A 25,920-nucleotide genomic window follows, 5' to 3' on the forward strand; every position below is an offset into this window, starting at 1 on the left:
CTATAATTGTAAGTAGAGCACTTTCCTGAGTTACTTGGCTCATTTTACTGTAGTACCCCAGTGGGAGTAGAAACAGAATACGGACACCATAGAGAAAAAAAACATATACTTGTTGTAGAGAACACTGGTCATTCTCCATATTGATGAAATAAAAATTCACATTTTAAGGCAAGACAAGAAAAATTTAAACATATTTTTTGCTCTGCCCATCTGGGCCTCTTCCCTCCCCTCTAGTGTCCATTGTGCATCTGCATTATGCATTAACCAAACCTCCCCAATGGCAGAAATACCTGCTCAATCATAAAGATCAATTCTTTTCCTTCTGGCACCAGCCATGTAACTCCTTAGAAATTAACATTGCTTTTTGCAATCTTGTAAGGGGTCAAGATGACCCACTGCTCACCTCGTATGTGCAGACATCTTTGGTGCACTTTATGTACAATGCCAATGCATCATTTCCCTTAAAGATAGCGATTGGTGCAAAGCAGACTGGTCAGATGACCTGGAGAGATACTGGGTCACACCCAATGGAAGTTTTTAACTTAAGTACTCACTATGACCTTAGTACTTGTATTCTGCCTATTTTACAAGATTATTGTTTCTTGCATTACTAAATGTGTGACTGTGATAAAATTAATGATGATTAGGCGACTTGAAACAATTGACCAAATATACAGTTCTATAAGATCAATGATTATAATAGTGTAACTCTAGATATGGGAAGAAGCAACAAGAGGGAACCATTTCCTGAACCATAAGAGACTAGTATGACAGGCGTTCCAGAAGTTTCTGGCCACTGTTAACAGGATTTAGTCCAGTAATAGTACACTGAGTGGCCTAACAATGAAATTCTTGCCCAACCTGGGAATGAGTATTCCTAGCGCCATGGAACAAATTGGTCATGAAATGCCTCCCAAATCTTGGTCGAAATTAAGACCTAAAGGTGAGAGATTGTAAAATAAAGAATGTTGCCCGCCATCCAGTCCTACAGTAATCAAGTCATCAGGCACTGAAGTTGCTGACTTACAATACACCCTGAAAGGAATTCAGGGTGAAGATCAGGATGTGGTGCTTTGTGCTGGGGGGAAACTGACAGAACTGGCCTTCAGATAGTTAGATATTTTCGGGAGAAATTTCTTGTGAACTTGGATTCTTGCATCTTCCCATACTTAGAAAAGCACTAAAACCATTAACTAAAATGTCTGTTCCTTGTGACTAGCAGCAACCTTCTACTGAGATGCATACTTGATTGCATGCACCCCTTTTGCCGAAATCACATATATACTGGCCTCCCCCTTTACCTCTTCAGAACAGTTCTCAGAACTCTCTGAGAGACTGTCTCCCAGGTTATAATCTTTATTTTGGCTCAAATAAAATTTTCCATTTCTTTCTTAGATTGGCTATTGATCAATTTTTTGTCAACAATATCCAGGCTTGCTTTTTCACATAACAATAGATTTTTGCAGTTAGGTACATGTTCACCCAGCTAAAAGCTATATTTCTCAGCCATCCTCGCAACTATACATGTATAACTAAATTCTAACCAGCAAGATGTATGCAGAAGTGTTATAAATCCTCCCTTTCTCTTTTTATGATGAAAGCTATTTGCTGCCTCTGCAAACCCTAACCCTAAACCTAACCCTAGCATTTTACCTTTTAACAGCAGATAGCGACTCATTTGTTAATTTCTTTCTCTCTTGAGATTAGCATCTGAGATCCAAGACTTGACCCTCTTTAAAACATGTATTATACTGCATAGGATTATTTAATACATTCATTTGAAAGATTAATAAATTCTGCCTGAAGTCCCAAGAATGTGTTGTGGCCAAGTTGGTAATAGCAAGTCACAAGGCCTGGATTCTTTACAGAGAAGATGTACGTCGATATGCACAGCCACTATTTCCAAAAACATTTGCATAGACACAGAACATGAAAGAGGCACCTGTAGGAAAAACTCCTCCATCAGGGCCATGGTCCATCGGTGGTGCAGCTGCCAGGATTTGGCTGGGTGACTGATGTCTGCTGCATGGAGGATCAGGGACATGGTTTTGGCTTTGTCAAGCCTGTCAAAACAAGGACATGCTCAAATTATCAGAACAAAGTAACCAACTACAGTCTCCTCTGAGTCCAAGCCCACATACCTTTAACATGAAAAAAAAAAAAAAACACCTACCCTTCAGGCTGCTGCAAACTGTTTCTTATATTTTTAATTTGCTGGAAGTGACCTGACATGTCTGTAGACAAAACCATTTCAATCACTAGGTTCCGAAGATCCCTGTGGAGTCATCAAAAGCAGAAAGGTTTGTTTGGCCCCTTTTTGTTCTCAAGTAAAATATTTCCTTAATATTGCGAATTACATTTTATTTTTTTCTAATGGTATGAGCACAAAAGATGCTACATTTTAAATGTAAAAGAGCTTACAAAAGTTTGGCTTTAGGATGTTGCCAGGAGAGTGATTTGTGAATGATGCTGGGCAACATCTCCTTTTAAAGAACTGGATGCTTTCCCTCCCACACCTACATCCCTCCCCCACTCATAATTTCTAAATATTATTTTTAGAAATAATAATATCAGAAAGAATCCTAACTAATTTTAAAGAAAAAACTATTCTAAAGGCAGAATTTGTAATTAAGAAAACCACCACCATTTATTCAGTATTTATTCAATCAAGGCAGTGTTCTAGGTGCTTTTATGTGAGGGGGTACTATTATTTCCCACCAGAGGGGATTGAGTTGTTTGCTGAGTTACACAGCTAGTACATAGCAGAGATAAGATTCACCCCCAAGAGTTCCCACTAGCAAAGCTGACACTTGGATCACTCCACTGTACCGAGCTTCCATCATGAGGACTCCAGAGAAACCAAGGCTATAAGTGAGCGGGAATTCTCTGTTTAAGCCCTGGGGACCTCGAGCCTACATATCATAGACAGAGCTACTGGTACTGTTAAAATTTTAACCAAGACACTGCAAATACGGTGAACATATCACAAAGTCTATGAATGAAGAGCTCATTCTCACAGTAAGCAGGAGATGAGTAATGCCAGTAAAGGCTTGCATGTTCTACAATTCATTGCTTGCTTAGTACAGATAGGTAAAAAAGTCACTTATACTGGAAATGATATTTTATTTCATTCTGTGGCCAGTAGAATAAGCTAAATTACAGGTGTATGCTAAACTTGAATTATGATCTTCTGTCAAAGATATTTTACCTAAAGATGGTATGATTGAATGATTTGTTTTTAAGAACAACCACATACTGGAGATTCTTGCTGAAAATTATGGGTGCTCAATTCAGTTGGATTTTTAGATAGGAGCAATGAGAAAACAATACTCTGATTACTGTTCATGATATTGTATAGCTTGCTTAGAATTCTTTTACCCAAATATTAAGGGAATGGAAGCTATCAAAGATAGTTAATACTTATTCTCAATTACATTTTTTCTTCTAAATTACGAGATACCCATGTTACAATACCAACTGTACCAAAATATTCATGTTAACTAGGAAAAATGAGACAAAAGTTATATGAAATCTATAAAATTTAATAAATACTTTGTACTTTGCAGATGTGATGTTGAAAAAGAGACAACAGACCCAAAATGGAGTCCTTGTGCTAAGCCCACATCACCAAACAAGACTTAATACCTCCCCCAGGATTGGAAACTTAAACCAATCAATGTGGAATTACCTGGTCAGCACTAGTGAGGTAATCCACATGACAGACCCCTGTCATCCCCCAAAGGAAGGTGAATTTGCCTGAAATAATCAGCTCCTTGATAGAATAACTTCCTTGTCTTCCTCTTTCTGCTTATAAAAGTCTACCATTTTGTACAGTTATTTGGAGCTCCTTTTCATTTGCTAGATGGGATGCTGCCCAATTCATGAATTGGGTTGAATAAAGCCAATAAGATTTTTAAAATTTACTCAGTTGAACTTTGTTTTTTAACAGTAATCAATAAGTGTTAGATATTGTCAATAATCAACTAATATCAATAGGCAAACTAGTGCACAAAGGAAATGTTACTTTATTTATACATTTTTCTTGCCAAAATTCAAAAATTACTGCATTTATAGTTACTAAAGTTACTTTAAAAAATAGATTTGCAAACAGAAAACCTACAAACCCTTAAAAAGCTAGCTACCCATATTTTATTTATTTATTTATTTATTTATTTATTTTAATTAATTAATTAATTTATTTATTTATTTTTGGCTGTGTTGGGTCTTCGTCGCTGCGTGTGGGCTTTCTCTAGCTGCAGTGAGCGGGGGTTACTCTTCGTTGCAGTGTGCGGGCTTCTCATTGCCGTGGCTTTTCTTGTTGTGGAGCATGGGCTCTAGACGCGCGGGCTTCAGTAGTTGCCGCACGTGGGCTCAGTAGTTGTGGCACACGGGCTTAGTTGTTCCGCCGCATGTGGGATCTTCCCAGACCTGGGCTTGAACCCCTGTCTCCTGAATTGGCAGGCGGAATCTTAATCACTGAGCCACCAGGGAAGTCCCGCTATCCATATTTTAATTCTTGGTAAAATAGTATCAAGTTTATACTATTAAATAAATCTTTTACAGCTTTTTGGAAAGTGTTAAATCATATGATAAATCAAATCATAAATCATGTGATATTATAGTATGTGTTAAAAAAATTTGGGAATTCCCTGGCAGTCCAGTGATTAGGACTTGGTGCTCTCACTGCTGGGGCCACAGGTTCTATCCCCGGCTGGGGAACTAAGATCCTGCAAGCCTTGTGGAGCGGCTGAAAAGAAAAATTCTATAAAAACACTCAATTAGGATGTTTTGTACAGTAACTTCTTAGCTACTGTACAAAAATATAAAATATTAGAGGAGTAAATTATGAGAATAAATAATAAAGATGTTAAAGAACAAAGTGTAATAGAAAAAAATCACACTGAAATAGCAACAGAATAACTTAGAGAAGAAAAACGTTAATTCAAAGGAATAATAAAATTAATAATACAAATGTTACCTCTGGGAATGATAATCACTGATGAAGAAACAAATTAATACTCTAGATATAAACAGTCAATCTCTCGGACCTTAGGAAACACCTCTGCACTGTGTCCCTGCTTCTACCTTTGCCCTTCTGTTTTCCCCATACCCAGCAGTGGTGGCTTCACAATTAGATCCTGGCCTTCCTAGGCTGGTGACCCAACTGTGCTATTGTTTCCTGTGGCATAAAATGAGAGGCCTGAATTGGGTTCCCAAAACAAAATGCCTCCTTCCCCTGACTTCAGAGCTTTTTCTACAGTTGCAAAAGTGAGCCCATATTTTTTCCAGCCTTGAAAATCCAGGAAGTTTTAATATTTGGAGAAGTAACCATGGGAAATTAGGGCTTGTTTTAAACTCTGAATTCAACTTTTATTTATGTATTTTAAGGCAGATCTTAATTCCAGGTTACTTCTTTGGACATTTCTTTTCACCTTGATTTAAAGAAAAAAACAAAAACAGAAACAAACCTAAAGAACACTTTGACATTTGAATTTGAATAGGAATTTTTTCAGGCCATTAACTGACTTTTAACAAGATCTTAGTTAAAGATAAAGGCTTCCTTTTTTTTTTTTTTAATGTAAGTAGGTCCCACAGAAAATTAGGAATATACTTACACTAAAAAATGTCTATGTTTATCTGAAATTTATATTTAACTGGATGTCCTGTATTTTTATTTGTTACATCTGGCAAGCCTATAGTCAAATGAAGGGGATGATGATGACCTGAGGATCAAGAAGAAAGGAGGGAATGTTATGCTGAGCAGTAGGGGTGCATCTTGTTATTTTTCCCTGCATGGCAATAAGCAATACCATTTCACGTAATTTTTTTTTTCTTTTTAAGAAGACAGATGCCTTGGAGAAACATGTAAGATTACCCTTTGCATCTAGGTCATTTTAGTATGTTATATTCATAACTTTTTCCCCAAATAGTGAGTTCTTTGATTTTTAGAGAAGCTAAACACATATAGAAAAGTAATATATGAAGGGATCAGTGTGAAGCTAAAATTTTGAATCCATGTAGGACCACATATTGGTACAGCTGAGTAGAGCTCCTTTCCTGGGAGTATGTAGTTATGTATCTTAAGGTTTTTCTTATGTGGTACATAATCTTATGGATTGGCTGTGATGCATATAGATGTTGAATTGGCCTTGAAATAGTTCAGCTCCATGTAACAGAGCCTGGCTCCTGAACCGTCTTCTAGGCACTAATCATTCTCAGAATCATCCAGTCAAAGGGAACTGAGTTTGTTTTGTGAGTAAAGGACTGACTTTCATCTGTTTTCTTCAGTTTACATCACTTAACTTTTTCCCTAACATTAGATTTCCTCTAGGTTTCCTCTGAAACTCACCTCCAGTCATCTTTGGATAAATTTACCAGGACATTCATTTCTTCTTCTTGCATAAGTCGATACGCTGCACTCACATGGTGATTTTCAAGGACGGAGCGATCATTATACAAAATGGCAACATCTGACCTAAGAATTAAAAACAAAATGCCAAGTAGAGGATTTCTTTAGACCTCATGAGTGTCTTTGAAAACTACTCAAGTCATAAGACACAATATCATCCGTAAAAATCCTATAATTAAACACCTAGACTTATGGAAGTACTTAGTTTCCTCTCTTTTTTACTGTATGATAATTTTTTAAAAAATAGCATTTATTTTTTAGAGCAGTTTTAGGTTCACAACAAAATTGAGCAGAAAGTACAGAGATTCACCATATACTCCCTGGTCCCCACACATGCATAGCCTCCCCCATTATTAACATCCCCAATCACAGTGGTACACTCGTTGAAATTGATGAATCTACATTGAACATCATTATCACCCAGAGTCCATAGTTTACATTAAGGGTTTACTCTTAGTGGTGTACATTCTATGGGTTTGGACAAATGTATAACGACATACATCTACCATTGTTGTATCATACAGAGTATTTTCCCTGCCTTAGAAATCCTTTGTGATCTGCCAATTCATCCTTCCCTTCCCATCCCCTGAACCCTTGGCAACTCCTGATCTTTTTATTGTTTTCACAGTTTTGCCATTTCCAGAATGTCATATGGTTGGACTCATACAGTATGTAGCCTTTTCAGATTGAATTCTTGAACCTTTTAGTATGCATGTGAGCTACCTTTATATCTTTTCATGGCTTGATAGCTCAATTCTTTTGAGCACTAAATAACATTACATTATCTGGATGTATCACAGTTTATTTATCCACTCACCTACTGAATGACATCTTGGTTGCTTTTAAGTTTTGGCAATTATGAATAAAGCTGCTATAAACACCTCTGTGCAGGTTTTCGTGTGGACATAAGTTTTCAGCTCTGTTGGGTAAATACCAAGGAGAGTGATTGCTGGCTCACATGGTAAGAACATGCTTAGTTTTTTAAGAAACCACCAAACTGTCTTCCAATACGGCTGTACCATTTTGCATTCTCATCAGCAATGCACGAGAGTTCCTATTGATCTACATCCTTACTAGTGTTTGGTGTTGTCAGTGTTCTGGATTTTGGCCTTTCTAAAAGATGTGTAGTGATATCTCGTTTAATTTGCATTTCCCTGATGACATATAATATGGAGCATCTTTGCATAAGCTAATTTGCCATCTGTGTATCTTCTTTGGTGAGGTATCTGTTAAGGACCATTTTTAAATCAGGTTCTTTATTTTCTTATTGTTGAGTGTTAAGGCTTCTTTATATATTTTGCAAAATAGTCCTTTATCAGATGTATCTTTTGCAAATATTTTCTCCTACTCTTTGGTTATCTTGTAATTCTCTTGATATTGCCTTTCATAAAGCATAAATTTTTAATTTTAATGAGGTCCAGTTTATCAGTTATTTCTTTCAAGAATTGTGCCTTAGTGTCGTATTGAAAAAGTCATTGCCACGCCTAAGATCATCTAGATTTTCTCCTATGTTACCTTCTAGAAGTTTTAGAGTTTTGCATTTTACATTTAGGTCTATCATACTTTTTTTTTTTTTTTTTTTTTAAGTACGCGGGCCTCTCACTGTTGTGGCCTCTCCCACTGTGGAGCACAGGCTCCGGATGTGCAGGCTCAGCGGCCATGGCTCACGGGCCCAGCCGCTCCGCGGCATGTGGGATCTTCCCAGACCGGGGCACGAACCCGTGTCCCCTGCATCGGCAGGTGGACTCTCAACCACTGTGCCACCGGGGAAGCCCTATCATACATTTTGAGTTAATTTTTATGAAGAGTGTAAGGTTTGTGTTCAGATTCCTTTTTTTGCATGTGGATGTCTAGTTGTTCCAGCACCATTTGTTGAAGAGACTATCTTTGCTCCATTGTATGGCATTTTCTCATTTGTTAAAGATCAGTTGAATGTATTTATGTAAGTGCATTCCTGAGCTCTCTATTCTGCCCCATTGACCTATTTGTCTGTTCTTTTGCCATTACCATACTGTCTTGTTTACTGTAGACTTATAGTAAGTCTAGAAGTTGGATTGTGTCAATTCTCCAGCTTTGTTCTCTCCTTCAATGTTGAGTTGGCTGTTCTGGGTCTTTTTGCCTCTCCATATACACATTAAATCTGCTTGCTGATATACACAAAATAACTTGCTGGTATTTTTATTGGGATTGCATTAAGTCAATAGATCAAGTTGAGAAGAACTGACTTCTTGACAACATTGAGTTTTCCTATCCATGAACATGTAATATCTCTTCATTTATATAGTTCTTCTTTGAATTCTTTCATCAGAGTTTTGTAGTTTGCCTTATATACATCTTGTACATTTTGTTAGATTTATACCCAAGTATTTCAATTTTTGGATGCTAATGTAAATGATATTTTACATTATTGAATTTTAGTTTTAAATTTTTAAAATAAAATTTTAATTAAATTTTGACTTCAAATTCCACTTGCTCATTGCCAGTATACATGAGAGTGACTGAGTTTTGTGTATTAACCTTGTATCATGAAAATTTGCTATTTGCTATAATTGCTTATTAGTTCTAGAAGTATTTTTGTTGAGTTTTTGGATTTTCTACATAGACCATTATGTCATCTATGAACAAAGACAGTTTTGTCTTCCTTCCCAACCTGTATAATATGATATTGAAAAGCAGTAGAGAGGGGGGGACATCTTTGCCTTATTCCTGATCTTAGTGGGAAAGCTTCGAGTTTCTCACTGTTAAGTATGATGTTAACTGTAGGTTTTTTGTGATATTCTTTGTCAGGTTGAGGAAGTTTCCCTCTATTCCTAATTCACTGAATATTTTTATCATGAATAGCTATTGGATTACAGTAAGTGTTTTTTCTGTATCTTGATATGATTGTGTGTTTTTTTCTTTAGCCTTGATATGATTGTGTGTTTTTTTCTTTAGCCTATTGATATGACGGGTTACCTCAATTGAATTTTTAATGTCAAACCTAGGCATAAATCCCACTTGGTCATGTGCCTAGTCTCCTTGTATTATCATAATTTAAATGTATTTATGCCCTTTCCTTTCAATTTGCAATCCAGATGCCTGCAAGATCTACATATGACACAGAGAGAGAGAAAAAACTCACCTAACATCCTCATTTAATCACTGAAAGAACCAATCCTTTTGTACCTATTCTATATAGTTGATTACCACCCTTACTCCCTTGGACTAAATTTACTTTGGGTAGAAGGCAGAGGGGATGTTAAAAATCATTTGGTCTATTTATGATTCTATTTTTTTCTCTTATAATGCTGTAATTCAATTTGAGTATTATAGGTCCTCTATCGTTAAACTGGGAAAACCATTTTGTAAAACAAAACTTAAAATGTATGCTTCACCACCAATTTATAATGGGCATTATATTTTAAAATGATGAATTCATTAAGGGAAGGCTTTTATTTCTCACCTGTTTGTATTTTTATATCGTTTGATCATCAAATAAAGTACTTAAGTTGCACTATTGAAATTGGTATTCTAGCATAAAGTGTGAAATATTCCAAGTGTTCTCAAATCTGTATAATTGAGCCCTTGCTTCTTCCTCTATCCCCTTAAGTTGCCAGATCATTTTGCAAGTATGGAATGGAAGCAGAGCTACTATGTTCAGTGCAGTGTCCCATGCAAATAAGTTGGCAACTTGTAGATAGGCAGTAAAAATAGCACCAAAGGAAAGTCAAGGTGAAACCTGTAACAATTTTGCTACCACTTACACCAACACACAACACACTCCTCTCACCTTTCCTTTCTCCTGTAGACACATATTCTGTCAGCACTAAAAATGTCTCACTAAGACTATTTCAGGCTTTTCAGTGGGTAGTGATCTAGCACTGACCTTAGCACTGAAAGTTTACCAAAGAGTAGACAATGACAAATATAAGAAAGAACTAAGAAATCTGGCTTCTGTAGCAAGCAACCTATTTGAGATCTGTATCTAATAGTCTGGTGGATAAACCAAGCTTGATTATTAATCCAATATAGGGGAAATGACCTATTAGGCAGTGGAATAATTACTTCCTCTTTTGTTCCTAGCACTATCATAAAAGTAGAATAACATATGTAGTTAGCTAATAGCATATAACTCCAAAATAGACTTTCTTTTAATCATCCCAGCCTTGGCCTAAAAATTTTATTAGCAATAATCATAGCTCGATACACAGAAAACTGAACTAGGAGAGCATACATGCAATCCTTGTTGGAGAGAAAATTAAATAGATCTTGTCCAAGTATCTCCAGAAATTTGCTGAGATCATGGGGAAAACTGTGATTTGCAAATCACATATTTTGTATCATACAATCTCAAATCTAGCCATGGCAGTTTTGCCAGGGTTATTGCATGATGTGGATCTAAGTATCACTATTTCTTTCTCTCAGCAACAAGCAAAGATGTATTTTTTAACCAGATTTAATTGTAGCAAATTATGTGTGATTTTGTCTCATAAATCCAAAAGGACGCTGAGAATACAGAATGGTCTTAATGCTTGAGATAATCTTTGACTGCTATGGAAAGAACAAGAATCTAAGCAATACCCAGTGTCCATGGTTACATGTAGCTTGGCATTTTCTTTTCACAAAGAGCAAATTATTTCTATTTATTTACACTTTCAAGGATTGTATGAATTATAATGTCTGTATTGAACTCAAATCTAGCCTTGCACTATGTTTTAAACTATTTTTCAGTCATTTTTCATTATCTAGTAAGTAGGTTTCCATATTAGAAAAGCAACTCTAAATCCAAGTAACAATGAATAATATAAAATACGATAAAATTATTGATATCAGTAACATAAAACCAATATATTGGACAAAATGTGAAGCCAATAATTTCAAAAAGCACATCATATTGTTGCATTTGTGATCATTACAACTTTTTCGTTCATAAAATGTTCAAGTTCTTGTAGAATTAATCTATTAAATAATTGATCCTGATAGACAATATATAAGAAAATAAGTAAAATAATAGACCTTCCCCAGTGTTTATACAGAGCTTCTTAATATAAAATGGTAAAAAGTGTGTTCTTCTTCATCCTCCTCCTCTCTCTGCTCTTTCTCCTCCTTCTTTTCTCCATCTCCTTTTCCTTCTCTGCAGTCTAAAGTATAAGTACATTAGGACTCTTCATCCAGTTGTAAATCAATGGTAAAAGGAGAAATCTAGAAGTGATAATTTAATATTGCTCCTGGAGGTCAGTCCATTGCCTTTACTTTTCAAAATAGAAAGAGCAAGAAATATTTATTGGAAGCAAATCACTTGCTCCCTTCTCCAATTCCTAAAACTGTGGTCCTACACTGGGCCCGGCTCAGTAATGAGCTGTCTTTAATTAAAATCCCACTTATTATGAATTTGGTGGATATAGAAGAGCCTTTGCTAAGCAAAAATGATCTGCATAGTTTACCTTTCCTTTGATGTTTAACACAAATGAAAACAGGACATCTCTATACTCTACAAAAGTGTAGGTTAATAACATCCCTGCTATACAACCAGACTTCAAGGTCTTCCTTTTCACTTTATGCTCTGTCAATCTGGGAGAGTCTAGGGATAGAAAGAATGCTTTCCCCAACATTTCATTGTTTGAATTTCAACTCTCCCTCTGTCTCTGTCAAGGGGCCATAATTTTCAAGTCCATCCATTTAAGACTGTAAAAGATTGACTGTTATATGTCTGTCTGTGCCCATGGGAGCAGAGTTATGTAAATAGACTGGATTGAGAGTAAGTGTCCCTCATCTCAGCTTCTCAACCCCGCTATTGCCATCTGCTGACTATGTGCATATAGTTAGGTAATTTCACCTATTAAGATCTTTGTTTTCTTTTCTTAGACTGTGAGGCTTAGACCAGATGATCTATAATGTGGACCTCAGTCACCGTACGATCCCTTGAAGCTCTAAAATGTTCAGTATTTGGTTTGTTTGTTTGTTTGTTTGTTTTTTGGTTTGTTCAGTATTTAGTTTTTTGTTTTTGTTTGTTTTTTGGTTTGTTTTTTGGTTTGTTCAGTATTTAGTTTGTTTGTTTGTTTTTTTTTGCAGTACGCGGGCCTCTCACTAATGTGGCCTCTCCTGTTGCGGAGCACAGGCTCCGGACGCGCAGGCTCAGTGGCCATGGCTCATGGGCCCAGCTGCTCCGCAGTATGTGGGATCATCCCGGACCAGGGCACGAACCTGCGTCCCCTGCATCGGCAGGCAGACCCTCAACCACTGCGCCACCAGGGAAGCCCTAAAATGTTCAGTATTTTAATAAAATGTTCCATGCTCCCCACATCAAAACAACAAATTCCTATAGCTGGAAAATCAATTTTTAGAAATATTGCTCTTAAAATACAAATGAACAGACCACACAAAAACCTGCACATGAACATTTATGGCAGCTTTTTCATAAATGCCAAAATTTGGAGGAAACCAAGACATCCTTCAATAGTAGAATACATGAACTCTGGTACACCCATGCAATGGAATATTATTCAGCAGTAAAAAGAAATGAGCTATCAAGTCATGAAAAGACATAGAGGAACCTTAAATGCATATTGTTAAGTGGAAGAAGCCAGTTTGAAAAGGCTTCATACTGCATTATTTCGAATACATGACATTTTGGAAAAGGCGAAACTAGAGATCTTAAGATCAGTGATTGCCATGGGTAAAGGGGGAAGGAGGGAGGGAGGAATGAAAAGATGAAGCTCAGGGGACTTTTTAGGGCAGTGAAACTATTGTGGATGATACTATAATGGTGGATACATGGCATTATACATTTGTAAAGCCCATAAAATGTATAACACAAACAGCAAACCAAAATGCAGGCTATAGATTTTAGCTAATAATAATGTATCAATATTGGTCTATCGATTGTAACAAATGTACCACACCTGATGTAAGATGTTAACACTAGTGAAAATGTGGGGTTGGGGAAGGAGTGTGTGGAAACTCTGTACTTTCTGTTCAATTTTTATGTAAACCTAAATCTACTCTAAGGAATAAAGTCTATTAATTTAAAAAAACAAACAAACAAAAAATAACTGGGTTTAGTTTTCCCTCAACAAGAATAGAGAGCTCTACAGTAGTTCCAGAAAGAAACCAGTCTCTCGACTTACATCTCCATCTTAAGCATCTCTGACTAGTGAAAGACATAGAAATTCAGGATCCTATGTAAACAAGTGAATTGGATCCTGATGGGTCTTAAACCAAATTCTGTTTCCCGGGTACTGAAATCTCTTTTCAGCCAAAAAGAGCTTAGAGCCCCTTTCTATTATGGACTGAATTGTGTTCCCCCAAATTTATATGTTTATGGTCCTAACCCCAGTACCTTAGAATGTGACGTATTTGGAGATAAGGCCTTTAAAGAGATAATTAATGTTAAAAGAGGTCAAAGGGTGGGCCCTAATCCAATATGACTGATGTCTTATAAGAAGAGGAAGAGACCCTGAGGTATGTTCAAGCACAGAAAAAAGGTCATGTGAGGACACAGCAAGAAGTCAGCCATCTGCAAGCCAAGGGGAGAGACCTCAGAAGAAACCAAACTTGCTAACACTTTGATCTTGCATGTCCAGTCTTCAGAACTGTGAGAAAATGTCTGTTATTTAAACCACCCAATCTGTAGTATTATGTAATATTTGTAACAGACTAATGCACCTCTACTCTGGTATTTTGATTCTAATAACTGCCATTATCACCATAATTAAAAATCCAATTTTCTAATTAGTTTAAATTTAATATTGCATGCTAACCTGGAAATAAGATTTCTTTGATCTTTAGATTTTTTTTCAGAAGCGGAACTTCATTACTTTCAAATATATAATGACACCAGACTGAGGCCGTGAACAATAATATTGTAAGATTTGTCCCAGTGAATAAATGTCTGAGTTGTGTGATAGCTTAGTGCAAGTTCTGGGCAAAGAAAAATTATCTTACACATTTTTATGTTCTTTAAATTGCTAAATATGCCACCAAAATACAAGATTCTTGATAAATAAGAATTGAGGTGTTCCAAGCTTAAGGCATTTTGCTAAAATCCATTCTTATTAGACATCTTCATTATTATTCTGAAATCCTCTTAAAAATAAGTAATATTCAGAAAAATAAATTTCAAGTTTTAACTTAGAAAAGTTAATCCTTTATCTAACTTACCTTGTCTGAATATGAAAATTGTTTGTAGTTCCCGTATGCTCATAATCATGAATGGCAGCAGCAAAGACCATTGCTAAAATTTCCAGTTCAGTGAGCCAGTGCTATTAAATTAAACAAAGATTCCATCATATCAAAAAGCAGAGTCAATGTTGTCTTTCTAAAAAATAAATATTTTCATTGCACACAGTATAAATCAATATATAAAACTGTTATATGAATTTTAAATAATTTTTTCCGTATTTTACCTCCATTAATTGTGTATAATGGATTCTTCATGAGGCTGATGATTGTTTCATGGCTTGTTAAGTTAAAAATTCAGACATTATAATTTTCCTTGTTAATTGGAAAAGAAGTAATTTTCTATGATTTAAAAGGTGAACTCTAAATGGATTTTGAATTTACAGCCTTACCAATTTGGGATCTCATGAAATCATTTCAGTTTAGTGATTTTTAAAATATAACTCATACAACACTAAAATGTCTTTTAGCACAACTTCTGTAGAAGACCCTACTATTAGAAAATTTTCCACCTGTGAGTTGAAAATATTCACTTTGGTCATTAGAGAAACTGAACTTAGTTTTTATATTTAGAGAATTAGAAGAGATTCCAAGAATTTATCAAGTTTGTTCTTCATGATACATATATTCTATGACTATACAATTAAACTTAATAGCAATGAAAGAATAAATGCTTTCACGTAAAATCCAGAGCACTGCTTCATATACATTGATTTTTTTGTTGTTGTTATCAATTGGATGGTTTTAATAAAATTTCTCTACTGTTATAAGTCCATTTAGGTAATTTGATAGTTTATTCATTACTCACATTTTGCATAACACTTTAACTGCATTGTTCAATATGATAATCACATATGACTATTTAAATTAAAAATAAATAAAATTAAGTAAAATTAAGTTCACTTTTTCAGTTGCAGTAGCCACATTTCAACTGCTCAATAGTGGCAAGTGGTTATCTTATAGAACAGTACAGATACAAAATATTTGCATCACCACAGGAAGTTCTATTGGAGAGCGCTGTAAGTAGGTGGTACTTGATGGTAAGAATAGAGGATCCAAAGTGATGTGGAACTTGCTCTTAGTGGTCTTATGCCATACACTTGAAACAAAGACCTTGCACAAAGCAGCAGAAGAATATAAAGTACATGCATACTTGATGAAAACTCACAGAATAGAAGGGCAGATAGGACACCTATTTGGTGGCAGTGGATCTTGGAAGAAGGATGGACAAAGATTAGTAGCTAAATGCAAGGTTGGAAACAGAGAGATTCTAAATAGAAAGAGTAAATATGGAATGATACTATAGAGGCCTGTACGGAAATTGAATTGCTAATAGTACAATTGTGTTGGAGAGTCAAGTGAAGTGAGATTGAAGGTGGAGTATGGGAAAGAATTGATAAGCTACCTTGATTAGAGCTGATGAATTAAGATTTTGAATAAAAGGCAACAGGAAGCCACTGTAGGTCCATGGGTCTAACAGTGGAGGTGACACTGTTGAGTCTCATGATTGCTAAAGGCACAGTCTTATTCATCTTTGCTCCTTTCATATAACCCATCATGGTATTTGGCACATAGTAGGAACTTGGCATTTTTCTGTTGAATTGAATTTCACTAGTTTTGCATTTGGAGGAGTTAATTGGGAATAGTGGAAAGAGACTGTGGAATCAGAGAATCCTGATTTTAAGCCTTGTTAATCCTCAGGCAAATAAGCTATTTACCCTCTCAGGCACAGTTTCCATGAAAATAAAATTAGTGATCATTCCCCTGTGGACTTTAAAAGAAATTTAAAGTTGATGTATGTGCTGTGCCTATTACAAGTCTTAATATACAGTAAAATACAGAATAAATGGCATTTTACTGAACTTATTACTTTAAATACATTGTTTAAGGTATTGAATCTGGAAAATAATAATGAGCTAACATATCTTTAGTGATTGCAATTCAAGAATAAATGCCTCACAGTTGGATGACTGAAGCAGAAATAATTTTTACAACTAAGGAGAGTTGATATAACTAGCTGCACTGTGTTTATAGGTGCATTTAATTGTGAGTCATTAAAAGGAAGGAAATTACCTCATTAAAGGTCTATATTAGAGGCTGAACTGGGACTGAGCCTCCAATGTCCCCACTGAGACTGTGGAATTAAACACCATGAACTGAATAGCAATTGAAGTTAAATCAGATTTTGTAACCCCAGAAATCCATTGTTTTAATAAAGAAAATTGTTATTAGAAAAAAAATCACCTATTTTCTTAAGTATTTCCTATTAGTTATATTTAAGATTTACAGACTTACCTGTGATTTTTAAAAAGCAATATTCTATATCTACTACGATAATACAGAATATGAAGCGCAATTGTAAAAATAATTAAATTAGGAAATAAGAGCTGAATTTTAATTATAGATTATCTCATAAGTATTTAAAATTATTATCTTTCTGACTTTCAAAATTGATTATGCATGTTTCCTGTTTTTAGTCTCATTAATCTCTGCCTCCTATAAATAGTACTTCCTTCATCAATTCATCTTACTTATTGCCACAGTATAGTCTTAACAATTAAGTTTACATTATAAACTAGTTTGGGAAGAGAGAAACATTGAACATTCACACTTAATTGAAAAATACATCTATTTCATATTAGTGAAAGTAGAATTGGGGGCTGATTTTTATGTCCTTAGTTGACAATTCATTTTACACTGGTGTTGAATGAGAATTCTAACTCAGAAAATGGTTGCTTAAATTCATGAATTTTGTAAATTACTCATGATGACAAGTCAGAGAGAATAAGTCTGAATCATACCATTCTTCCCAACTAGAACAGTGGTCAGTACATAACCTAAGTTCTTCTGATTCTTAATGGGCAGAAATAAAGGGTTAAAATGAAGAGTCATGAGCAGTGTAGACATTGTGCTTCATCTAAACTGCATTTGCCTAGAGAATTGCTCAGGTAGACTTGCTGTAAAAAGCTCAGTCCTCAAATTATACCAGAGAGAGGCATTGACTTCCATTAATAGCATGTACAATGTTGATGGAAAGAAAGGAGAAAGAACTAACATTAACTGGACTTTTTAGGTAGATGGTTTCATTTAATTTTTATAATCACCCTATTTACCATTTACTAGGTAAATGTTTTAAATCTTATTTGGCAAATAACACAGCTGAATCCTAAAGAATTGAATCAACCTGCCAAAAGTCACATAGCTCTCAAGTGGCAGAGCAGGAATTCAAACTAAAATCTGTCTGATTCCAAAATTTCTGTTCTTTCCACAGATCACAATATTCCTTCCTTCTATGGATGACAATAGCCTTCATTATTCCAGGGTGGTAATATGCTGAATACATTCTTCTAAGATTTCAAAAGCAGAATTTCTAGATAATTTAACTAAATATACTGATAGGTAGAGAAGCTAACAAAGCTTTAAGACTTCGGATGTAATTTTCATATCTGAATTATTTAATGTGTGTGTGTGTTTGTGTGTGTGTGTGTGTGTGTGTGTGTGTGTGTGTGTGTGTATGATAGAGAATGTATATGTGTATATGTATAGGCCTGGGAGAATTTTAGGTCAGAAAATCACATTGACATATTAGATGCCGGTGTGTCTAAAAGGGCATAATTAACAACCCCTTTAGCTTACATGATAGGTAGGGTTGGACCTTTTTTTCTCTATCCCTTTGAATAGACTGAAGTACTTTGCTATAACTTACTCAATATGGAAAGTGAGTATATTATAATAATATTAACATATAATACACATAAGTTAATATATAATATATAAATTACTAATAATTTTTACTAATAGCTATTATGTTTCAGGAACTATGTTAGGATTACACATATGATATCATTACTCCTCACTGTTGTACTACAAGGTAGTTGGTATTATTAACCACATTTTAGTGACAAGGGAACAGATATGGAGAGCAAGTGAGCTAGGAAGTCAGGAAGTAGGGTTTTAAATCTGTGTTTGCTTGCCTTGAAAGCCCACACTCTTCCCACTCTTCCAAACACTGTTGTATTGGAAGCCATTTACAAGAACAAAATTTCCATGTAGTTTGCAGAACAGAGACATAGTGGCGAATTTCTGTAGATTGGAGAAAAATTAAGTAATTTCAGAGTGTGAGGGGCTATTTCTGGGTGTAGTCAGTGGACTACAAGTTCCAAAGGAATAGTTTTCAAGTTATCTCTTTTTCTTCTACTCTCAGTATTAGAGGGAACACAGTGCCAGGAGCCCTCAAATACAAGTGTTCCCTTGCCAAGGCCCTCAGATGATTTCATATTCAAAAAGACATTTGGAAGTGGCTTGGCAGCATTCGGTGAAGCATTTGCTCTTTAGCAAATGGATCGAGCTACCACACACCCCTATCACCGTGGCACTACACGTGGCTACAAATTAATTAAGTGACAAACGGAGAGAGAGGGAGACAGAGGGTGTCCTGGCATCCTCTCTGCACTGCCTACTCCCAGGCCTGAGAGTGTCCCAATATGACATTAACAAAATGAAGGACAATGGTTTCATCCCAATCCCTTTCAGGCAATGGTCCTGCGAACATTTTGCAGGTGACAGGCTGCACTAGTTATCTGACAGTGCTGGGCTGCTACTGGAGTGCTCCATAAATGTCATGCTGATAAGACCATCTTGAAACAGCAGGAGATGACTAAAACACTAAAGTAAGTGACCCTGTCTTCTCCATATCAAAGCCCAGGGGTTTCAGTTAAATGAATATTTCTGTAATGCTTTGTTTTTTGTTTCAAAGAACCAACACATTCATATGTATGAAAACTAATGTTCTCCTACTACAATTTTTTTAATCTAAAGAAAAGCTTATTAAAATAACTTGCAAAAAACCCTCAAGCTGGCAATGTAACATAGTTTTGACAAAATAGTCAATAAACTGAAAATTCATTTTGCCTTTCCTTTCATCATCAATCATAAAATTTCTCATTAGTTTAAATATATTTTCCCAATCCTGGACAACACTGACAGTCTCCCACCCGACTATTTTTGTAATGGTCAAACTAAGGGATAAGTGAAGAGTCCACCGACACTTTTTTTGGTAAAGGATGAATAAATTTAGAAATGTTTCTAAACCAAACCTGCTAAAGTAGAGTGAAGTTATATATCTCAAAAAGTGACTATGTGATTTTTACTAACAACTTTAGCTTTCTAAGAGTCATGCCAGGCTGGGCCAGATTTCCCCAGTCTTCCAGAGAAGTTGGAATGGCTTGTTAGATCCTGGAACAAGTCTTCCTTGCAAGTCTGAGGGTAAATGCACATTGCAGATTTGCATTTCTCTATTTACCCACCAATATAGCATCCCTCATCTGCTCAATGTCACCTTCAGAACAGAGGTTCTGAAGCTGAACTAGGAGTCTCTTATTTGGTTCCCTTTACACTTGTGGTACTTAAGCAAAAATGTATTTCAAAACAAAATCCTGGTTTCCTAACAGCCTGAAATGGCATATATCTTCTGGTTGTACTTCATAATTAAAGCAGAGATTTTTTTTATACCAAAGTAGGCATTACTTTTCCACTCCATTTTGTTCTGAGGAAACTTAATTAGTACAGTTTCTGTTTCAGACTAACACTTAAATATTTCATTTTTCAGTTAACTTTTCAAAGCCACAGAATTCAGGGAAGAGGAAATGCCAAACACTTGAAATGAAAACCACCTCACAATCAGATTTAATTCCAAGGCCTTAGAAAGGAAAAGCAAATCTAACCAGGAAGATGTTAAAGCAACTTTTTCAAGCGTTAACAGCATTTGCAGCTGTCAGGAGGCACTTTGCTCTTCACACTAATTGCCGTGTATATCAAATCCAATGAAAACACAGAGTTCAAGAAACAGCTCTGACAATGAAGACTTATTAAACCAACAGAGCTTTAAAATAATTTGTGTGTATGTGTGTGTGCACACGCACACATGCTAGAAAGAGAAACAGATAGAAAGTTACATATACTACTTTAAAAAAGCTTACAATATTTCGAAGCTATATCTTTGAAAGTTTGAGTTTCTACTTATTATTGCTAAGTTCTACTCCCTCCCTTTAAATGTCAATCAGACTCCTGGAATGAACGGTGAGTAAACTTCAACCAAGGACCAAGTTCAGCCATGACTGCATTTGATTTGGCTCGATGGGCACATTTATATCTTAACTGGGTGATAGCCACATTTACATCTTAAAAAGAGAAAACAAAGGTATAAGGTTAACATCACATATAATTCAGCCTTCTAGAAGGTCACAAGAGAGTCATGCATCAGTGAAGGTTTTTGAGATTTTTACCTCCCCATAGTAGGCATTAACTCCAAAGCAGGCTATAATTACTTAGTGATCCTGCCAATATAATGCATATTTCTATTGAACTGGTAGTGATATTCGAAGAAAATTCTTCATTAAAATCCCAGCTGAGCTCCCAGCTATTAGCCATTATCAACTGCCAGCCATGTGAGTGAACCACTGTGGATGTCTTGCCCAGTGATGTCCTCAGATGTCTTTGACCATAGCTGCTAGCTGGTCACAATCACACAAGAGACCCCAAATGAGAATCTTCTAGTTGGGACCCTTCTAACTACAGACACCCATGAGAAACAATGATAAATTATTGTTTTAAGCCACTGAGTTTAGAGTAGTTTGTTTTGGAGAAAACAGATAATTGGAACACGGGGCAGGAGTGGAATCTGAGCCCAAGGCATTGATGGATCTGCAACATTTTGGAGGCAAAAAAGATGGAGAAGTAAAATAGATAATTTCTTCATTCATCACGTGAGACATCTTTGGATGAATCATAGCAAAGGGATCTTATGTATAGGAAACCACACACTGGATTCTGGGGGAAAATGTATACAATTATCATCTGTATACAATAAACTTGGAGAATCATGTACCTGCTACAAGTTTTCAAGATCTTCAGGACTCTATACAGTGGCCCTAAGGGCTTTGTGTGGGACCAGGTAAGGAACACAGTCTCTGGGGCAGAATGATGAGATATGGAGGAGTACTAGTTACACAGATCTGAATGCCAATGAGACTTACCAATAAAAAGAATGTGACTTTTGAAATCTAAACAGGTAGGCAATGTAAATTATGAGGTTTGGTGGACCATTCTACTTATATGCATTTTATGGTACTGCTTCAGCCTAGGTTGATACATGAGGAATCAAAAATGTACTCAGATTCTGGGGATCTCACATGGCTCATACCCTTTTGAGCCCATCCCAGTTTGGAACCTTCAGAAGGAAGGACTTCCCATCCCTTTTTATCCCTTGGAAGTAATCCTATGCTCTAAGACACTATAGAAATTCTAGGCAGTCCCAGACTTCCCAACATCTACTCATTTTTGTCCCAGGATTTGCACTGCTGAACCATTTATTCACTCATCAACTGATTCGTTCAAATACAAAGAGAAGGAAGAAGAATTCAGAAAAATCCAAATGAATAATTTCCAAAAATCCCTATTAGGATTTGATTGTAATTAGCAATGCAAACATGTAAAAGAGAAAAAGCTACTGAGCTCAGCTTGGGTGATGAAAGGAGGGGAGAGCACTACAACTAACTTTTATTCCAAAGAATTTTTCTCTAGGTCACTTTTCTGGGGGTTGATACCTATGGGAAAAGGAATTTACAAATGAAAAATGTTACATAGTCCAAATTTTGAAAAATTTGCGGTCTATTTTCATTTGCTTCTGGAGATCTTTATTCACTGAGTTAAAATATTTTTTGAAAAATGAATATTGTAAATAACTCATTAACCCTCAAAAATCCAGAAGATTATTACTTATAATACTTTTTTGAGTATTAAAGAGACAGTGAGAAGGGAATGGAATTTGATGTTGCAAACTAACAAACTTCAGTTACAAAGACTTTCTTACCATGATACCTGTATGAAGCATTATGTAATGCACAGTTTGAGTGACATCAGCTGCATGAATCAAATTGTGATACGGATTTTTGTACTTGCTGTAACCAACTTCTAAAGCTTCTGCAAAGGCAATTAGGCAACAAACAGGAATCTGCAGAAAGTAACAATTATGATTATATTTTGACCAAAAGAGTGGCAGTAAATCAACATGAGCATAAAGATGTTTGGGATGGGATACATTAGTGAGTCAGATGTGGGCAGTAGTTTCTTAAAGTTAAATGTGGATTGTTCTGAAAAAGCACTTCATTAACCTGTCAGTTTTCAATGCTGAGAAGGATTATAACCCCCAAGTGTTTAATTAAGATAGATGAAATAACAGTCTTACCCATATAGCAATCTTTAAATTTTGTATCTTCCAGAGTCAGATAAGAAGGCTAGTTCTTAAAGGGGTAAAATTTTCCAATTACAACTGGTGAAGTCTAGTTTTTCTATCGGTAATTCAAGGGGGTTAAAATAAATGACCTCCCAGTAAATTCTAACTCTAAAAATAACATGATTCCATAGATACAGGCTCAGAAATCTGAATCAAATCTGTTGCTGAGATGGCTCTAAGTGAAGTTGATTAGAAACCCTTTCATTTCAATTTAAAAAAAGCTGCCAATAATGGTTCATTCTGCATTTTAGGAAAATCATATTTCTTTAAGACATAGATTCCAATCTTTACATGAGTGTTCTGTGAATAATTCAGGGGGATGTTTGTATCTTGTTGGAATGAGTCTATCATGGCCTTATGATACCCCAGTGGATATACAGAAATGTCAGTGATTTGTAGAGAATGGCTATATCAAGTGGTGAACTCGTCCCCTTAGTTCTGTGATCTGACAATCCAGAAACATTTTTAAATGAATTGATTAATGACCCAAAGTTCTGCATTTTCATTCTTATTCAGATAACTCATTCTAAGAGCATTTTACTTTTGTTCCATGTTTCTGACCTTGAAACGGTTGATAAGATCATATCTGGTAAATAGTTCATAAATCATAAACTTCAGACTATGTTCTCCACTTGCTTCATTCAAGGCAAATACATCAAAAGACCATTTATCAACATCCTGTAGGAAAAAAAGTAAATATTTTAGTTGGCAATATCATATGATTCTGTTTCTTTCTATGAAAAAATTCTTGGAAAGCTCAGGCATTGTACATCCAGCAGGTCAGATTTCAATTCAGCACATCAAACTTCATTTTTACCAGTGTCTGATGTGACAGGGACACTTAGTATCTGTGGATCCGCAAAAGTGAGGTCAATAATGCTTAAGATCTTCCCCTTAATCCCAAGGTTATCCAATATGATGTAGTAAACCTGATAACTCTATAACACTGCCCATATTCTTAGTCTCTCTCCAAATGCATGCCATAAATCATTTTCCCAGAGTGGGCCTCATTTCAAGGTGGAATTGCAGGTTATGTGGGTGATGTAATTGAGAGACAGAGGGAAGATAGCCCCAATTTATCATTCCCACCCATCCACCCACCTGCTACGTTGCTTGAAATTCTACCGTTTAAAAGTTACTAATTTGGTTTAAAGATTTGATATTTTATGTCTTTTTTTTTTTTTAAGATGAAGATGCCCTAGAGAGACAGAGCTCGCTCTCTCGGTAGAGTACTACTACCTTATTACTCACTTTAACCTTGGCTGATTCATTTTTACTTTCTACCAGGGCCAGATGGTAAGATAAAGGAAGTGGGTCTCTTGATTGAGGGGGAGGTTAGGAATTTTGGCATTTCAGGCAATTCCCCGGGGGAAGTGGCCAGGCCTGTAGGGAAATAGATACCCTAGGAAATTCCCCCCTAACTGTGGGAAAAGAGGGCAATGAGCAGGTATATCCAACTACTCCAGCCACCTCACGACTTTGATTCAGGTAATTCCAGGACAAAAACTTGCAGAGGGGTCCACAAAATGGACTTGTAGCAAGTGGTATCAGTACATTAAGGAGGTATTAAGTACATCAGTACATTAAGGTAAAGCTTCAGTTGCAACAGTAAATAAATCACTGAAACTTAAAAATCTACATAAATACAGCAGAATCAGTTCTAATGATTATCATAAATTATTAGTAAAGAAGGTCTAGTGTTTGCATACACACAACAGGTTTAGTATTGAACAGTAAGTGGACAACCTTAAGGCTATACATTAATTTTGAATTTGAGCAGGCCCTGTTTAGAACTTCATTCATTTAACACATTTCACAGAGGCCAACAATACATGCTGTAACATGCTGAAACTAAACTGAAAATCTGATAAAAAGTATCCAAACCATCTCTTAAAACTATTTCTTTCCACAAATAGCAACAATAACATCAAACGTGTTTTTAATCATTTCAAAACACCAGTGAAATATTTTTTGGTTTCCTTGGGTACCTTTGTTAAATTCCTTGCGTTTGGTCCTAATTTGATCCTGAAATACTTGCTTGATCAGTTTGTAAATTTAAAAATCTCTCAAAGTTCTGTTAGAAGGCATTTACCATCAATAACGCTCAAAGGAGACCAACAAATCTCACCAAATTCCAAAGCTAACACAGAATTAGTTCAGAATGTTACAGGCTGCTATTTACAGTTCCCAGTAGGGGTTTCCCACTGAGTAAAAGCTTAGCTCTCCATTTTGGGGGATTTTTTAAATCAACAATGGTGATTTACATCTGTAAACTACTGCAGATGCTTGGCTTTTACTTTGTCAGATTGAGAACAAACAAGACAAGGAGGTATCTCAGGAAATTAGAATTACTAAAACATTCTTAACTTAGTGATATTTCTCTTCAACCTGTTAGTTCATGATTTCCCTACACTACATTTTAGAAAAATGTTTACATTCTCTCATACCAGAATACTCTGTTAGCTGGTTTCTAAGAAAAATAAATAAAAATAAGTAATTTTCATGCCCACAGTTCAGGAAATAATGAGGAAATCAAAATCTCTCAAGAGCCAAGGAGTAATTAATATCTGATAATGTGACATTTCAGTTATATACTTGCCTCTATTATCGCTTTAGAAACATGAATATAAAAAAGCTTCTAAGAAAAACAAACTACCTTTTTAAATGAATAAGATTAAAATCTAATATGCAGCAGAGAAAAAACAAATGCAAAGGGGATGCTTTAAAGGAAATTAAAGAACAAAAGAAAGCAATATAGATTTAAACTAGGAAAGGAGTTTAATAAATCAAAAATAAAATAACCCAGTATATTCTGTTGCTAGTATTCTTTAAATTTGTGGTTAATACAGGAAAACCACCATAAAACTGTTAGAGGAGACAAAGTTGAATTTCCTACCCAAATTAAGTGATGGAATGAAATAAGGAATGTAGAACGATGAGCCTACAAAATGCCTCTTTAGTAATAAGGTCTAGGAATAGTGTGCGCGTGCACACACACACACACATGCAATGGGAACAAGCAAGTCAAAAACTTTCACAACTTCAGATTTTCAACTCTAGT

At 35.6% G+C, this 25,920-nt stretch overlaps 1 protein-coding gene across 6 annotated transcripts in view; it reads right to left on the reverse strand.

Moving 5' to 3' along the window:
- PDE1A (phosphodiesterase 1A) overlaps positions 1-25,920 on the reverse strand; it is a gene marked incomplete at both ends in the record, with an annotated part of 354,419 nt that overhangs the window by 59,956 nt on the left and 268,543 nt on the right. For all 6 annotated transcript variants that reach the window (XM_082841417.1, XM_082841416.1, XM_082841414.1 and 3 more), the window contains 6 exons: positions 1,943-2,063; positions 2,174-2,275; positions 6,350-6,475; positions 14,549-14,649; positions 22,437-22,577; positions 23,421-23,537. In XM_082841417.1, coding sequence (XP_082697543.1) covers positions 1,943-2,063; positions 2,174-2,275; positions 6,350-6,475; positions 14,549-14,649; positions 22,437-22,577; positions 23,421-23,537 — 708 coding nt within the window. The remainder of the gene's footprint in view (positions 1-1,942; positions 2,064-2,173; positions 2,276-6,349; positions 6,476-14,548; positions 14,650-22,436; positions 22,578-23,420; positions 23,538-25,920) is intronic.

Source organism: Leucopleurus acutus (genome assembly GCF_964270905.1).
Source record: "Leucopleurus acutus genome assembly, chromosome: 6".
Taxonomy (NCBI): domain Eukaryota; kingdom Metazoa; phylum Chordata; class Mammalia; order Artiodactyla; family Delphinidae; genus Leucopleurus; species Leucopleurus acutus.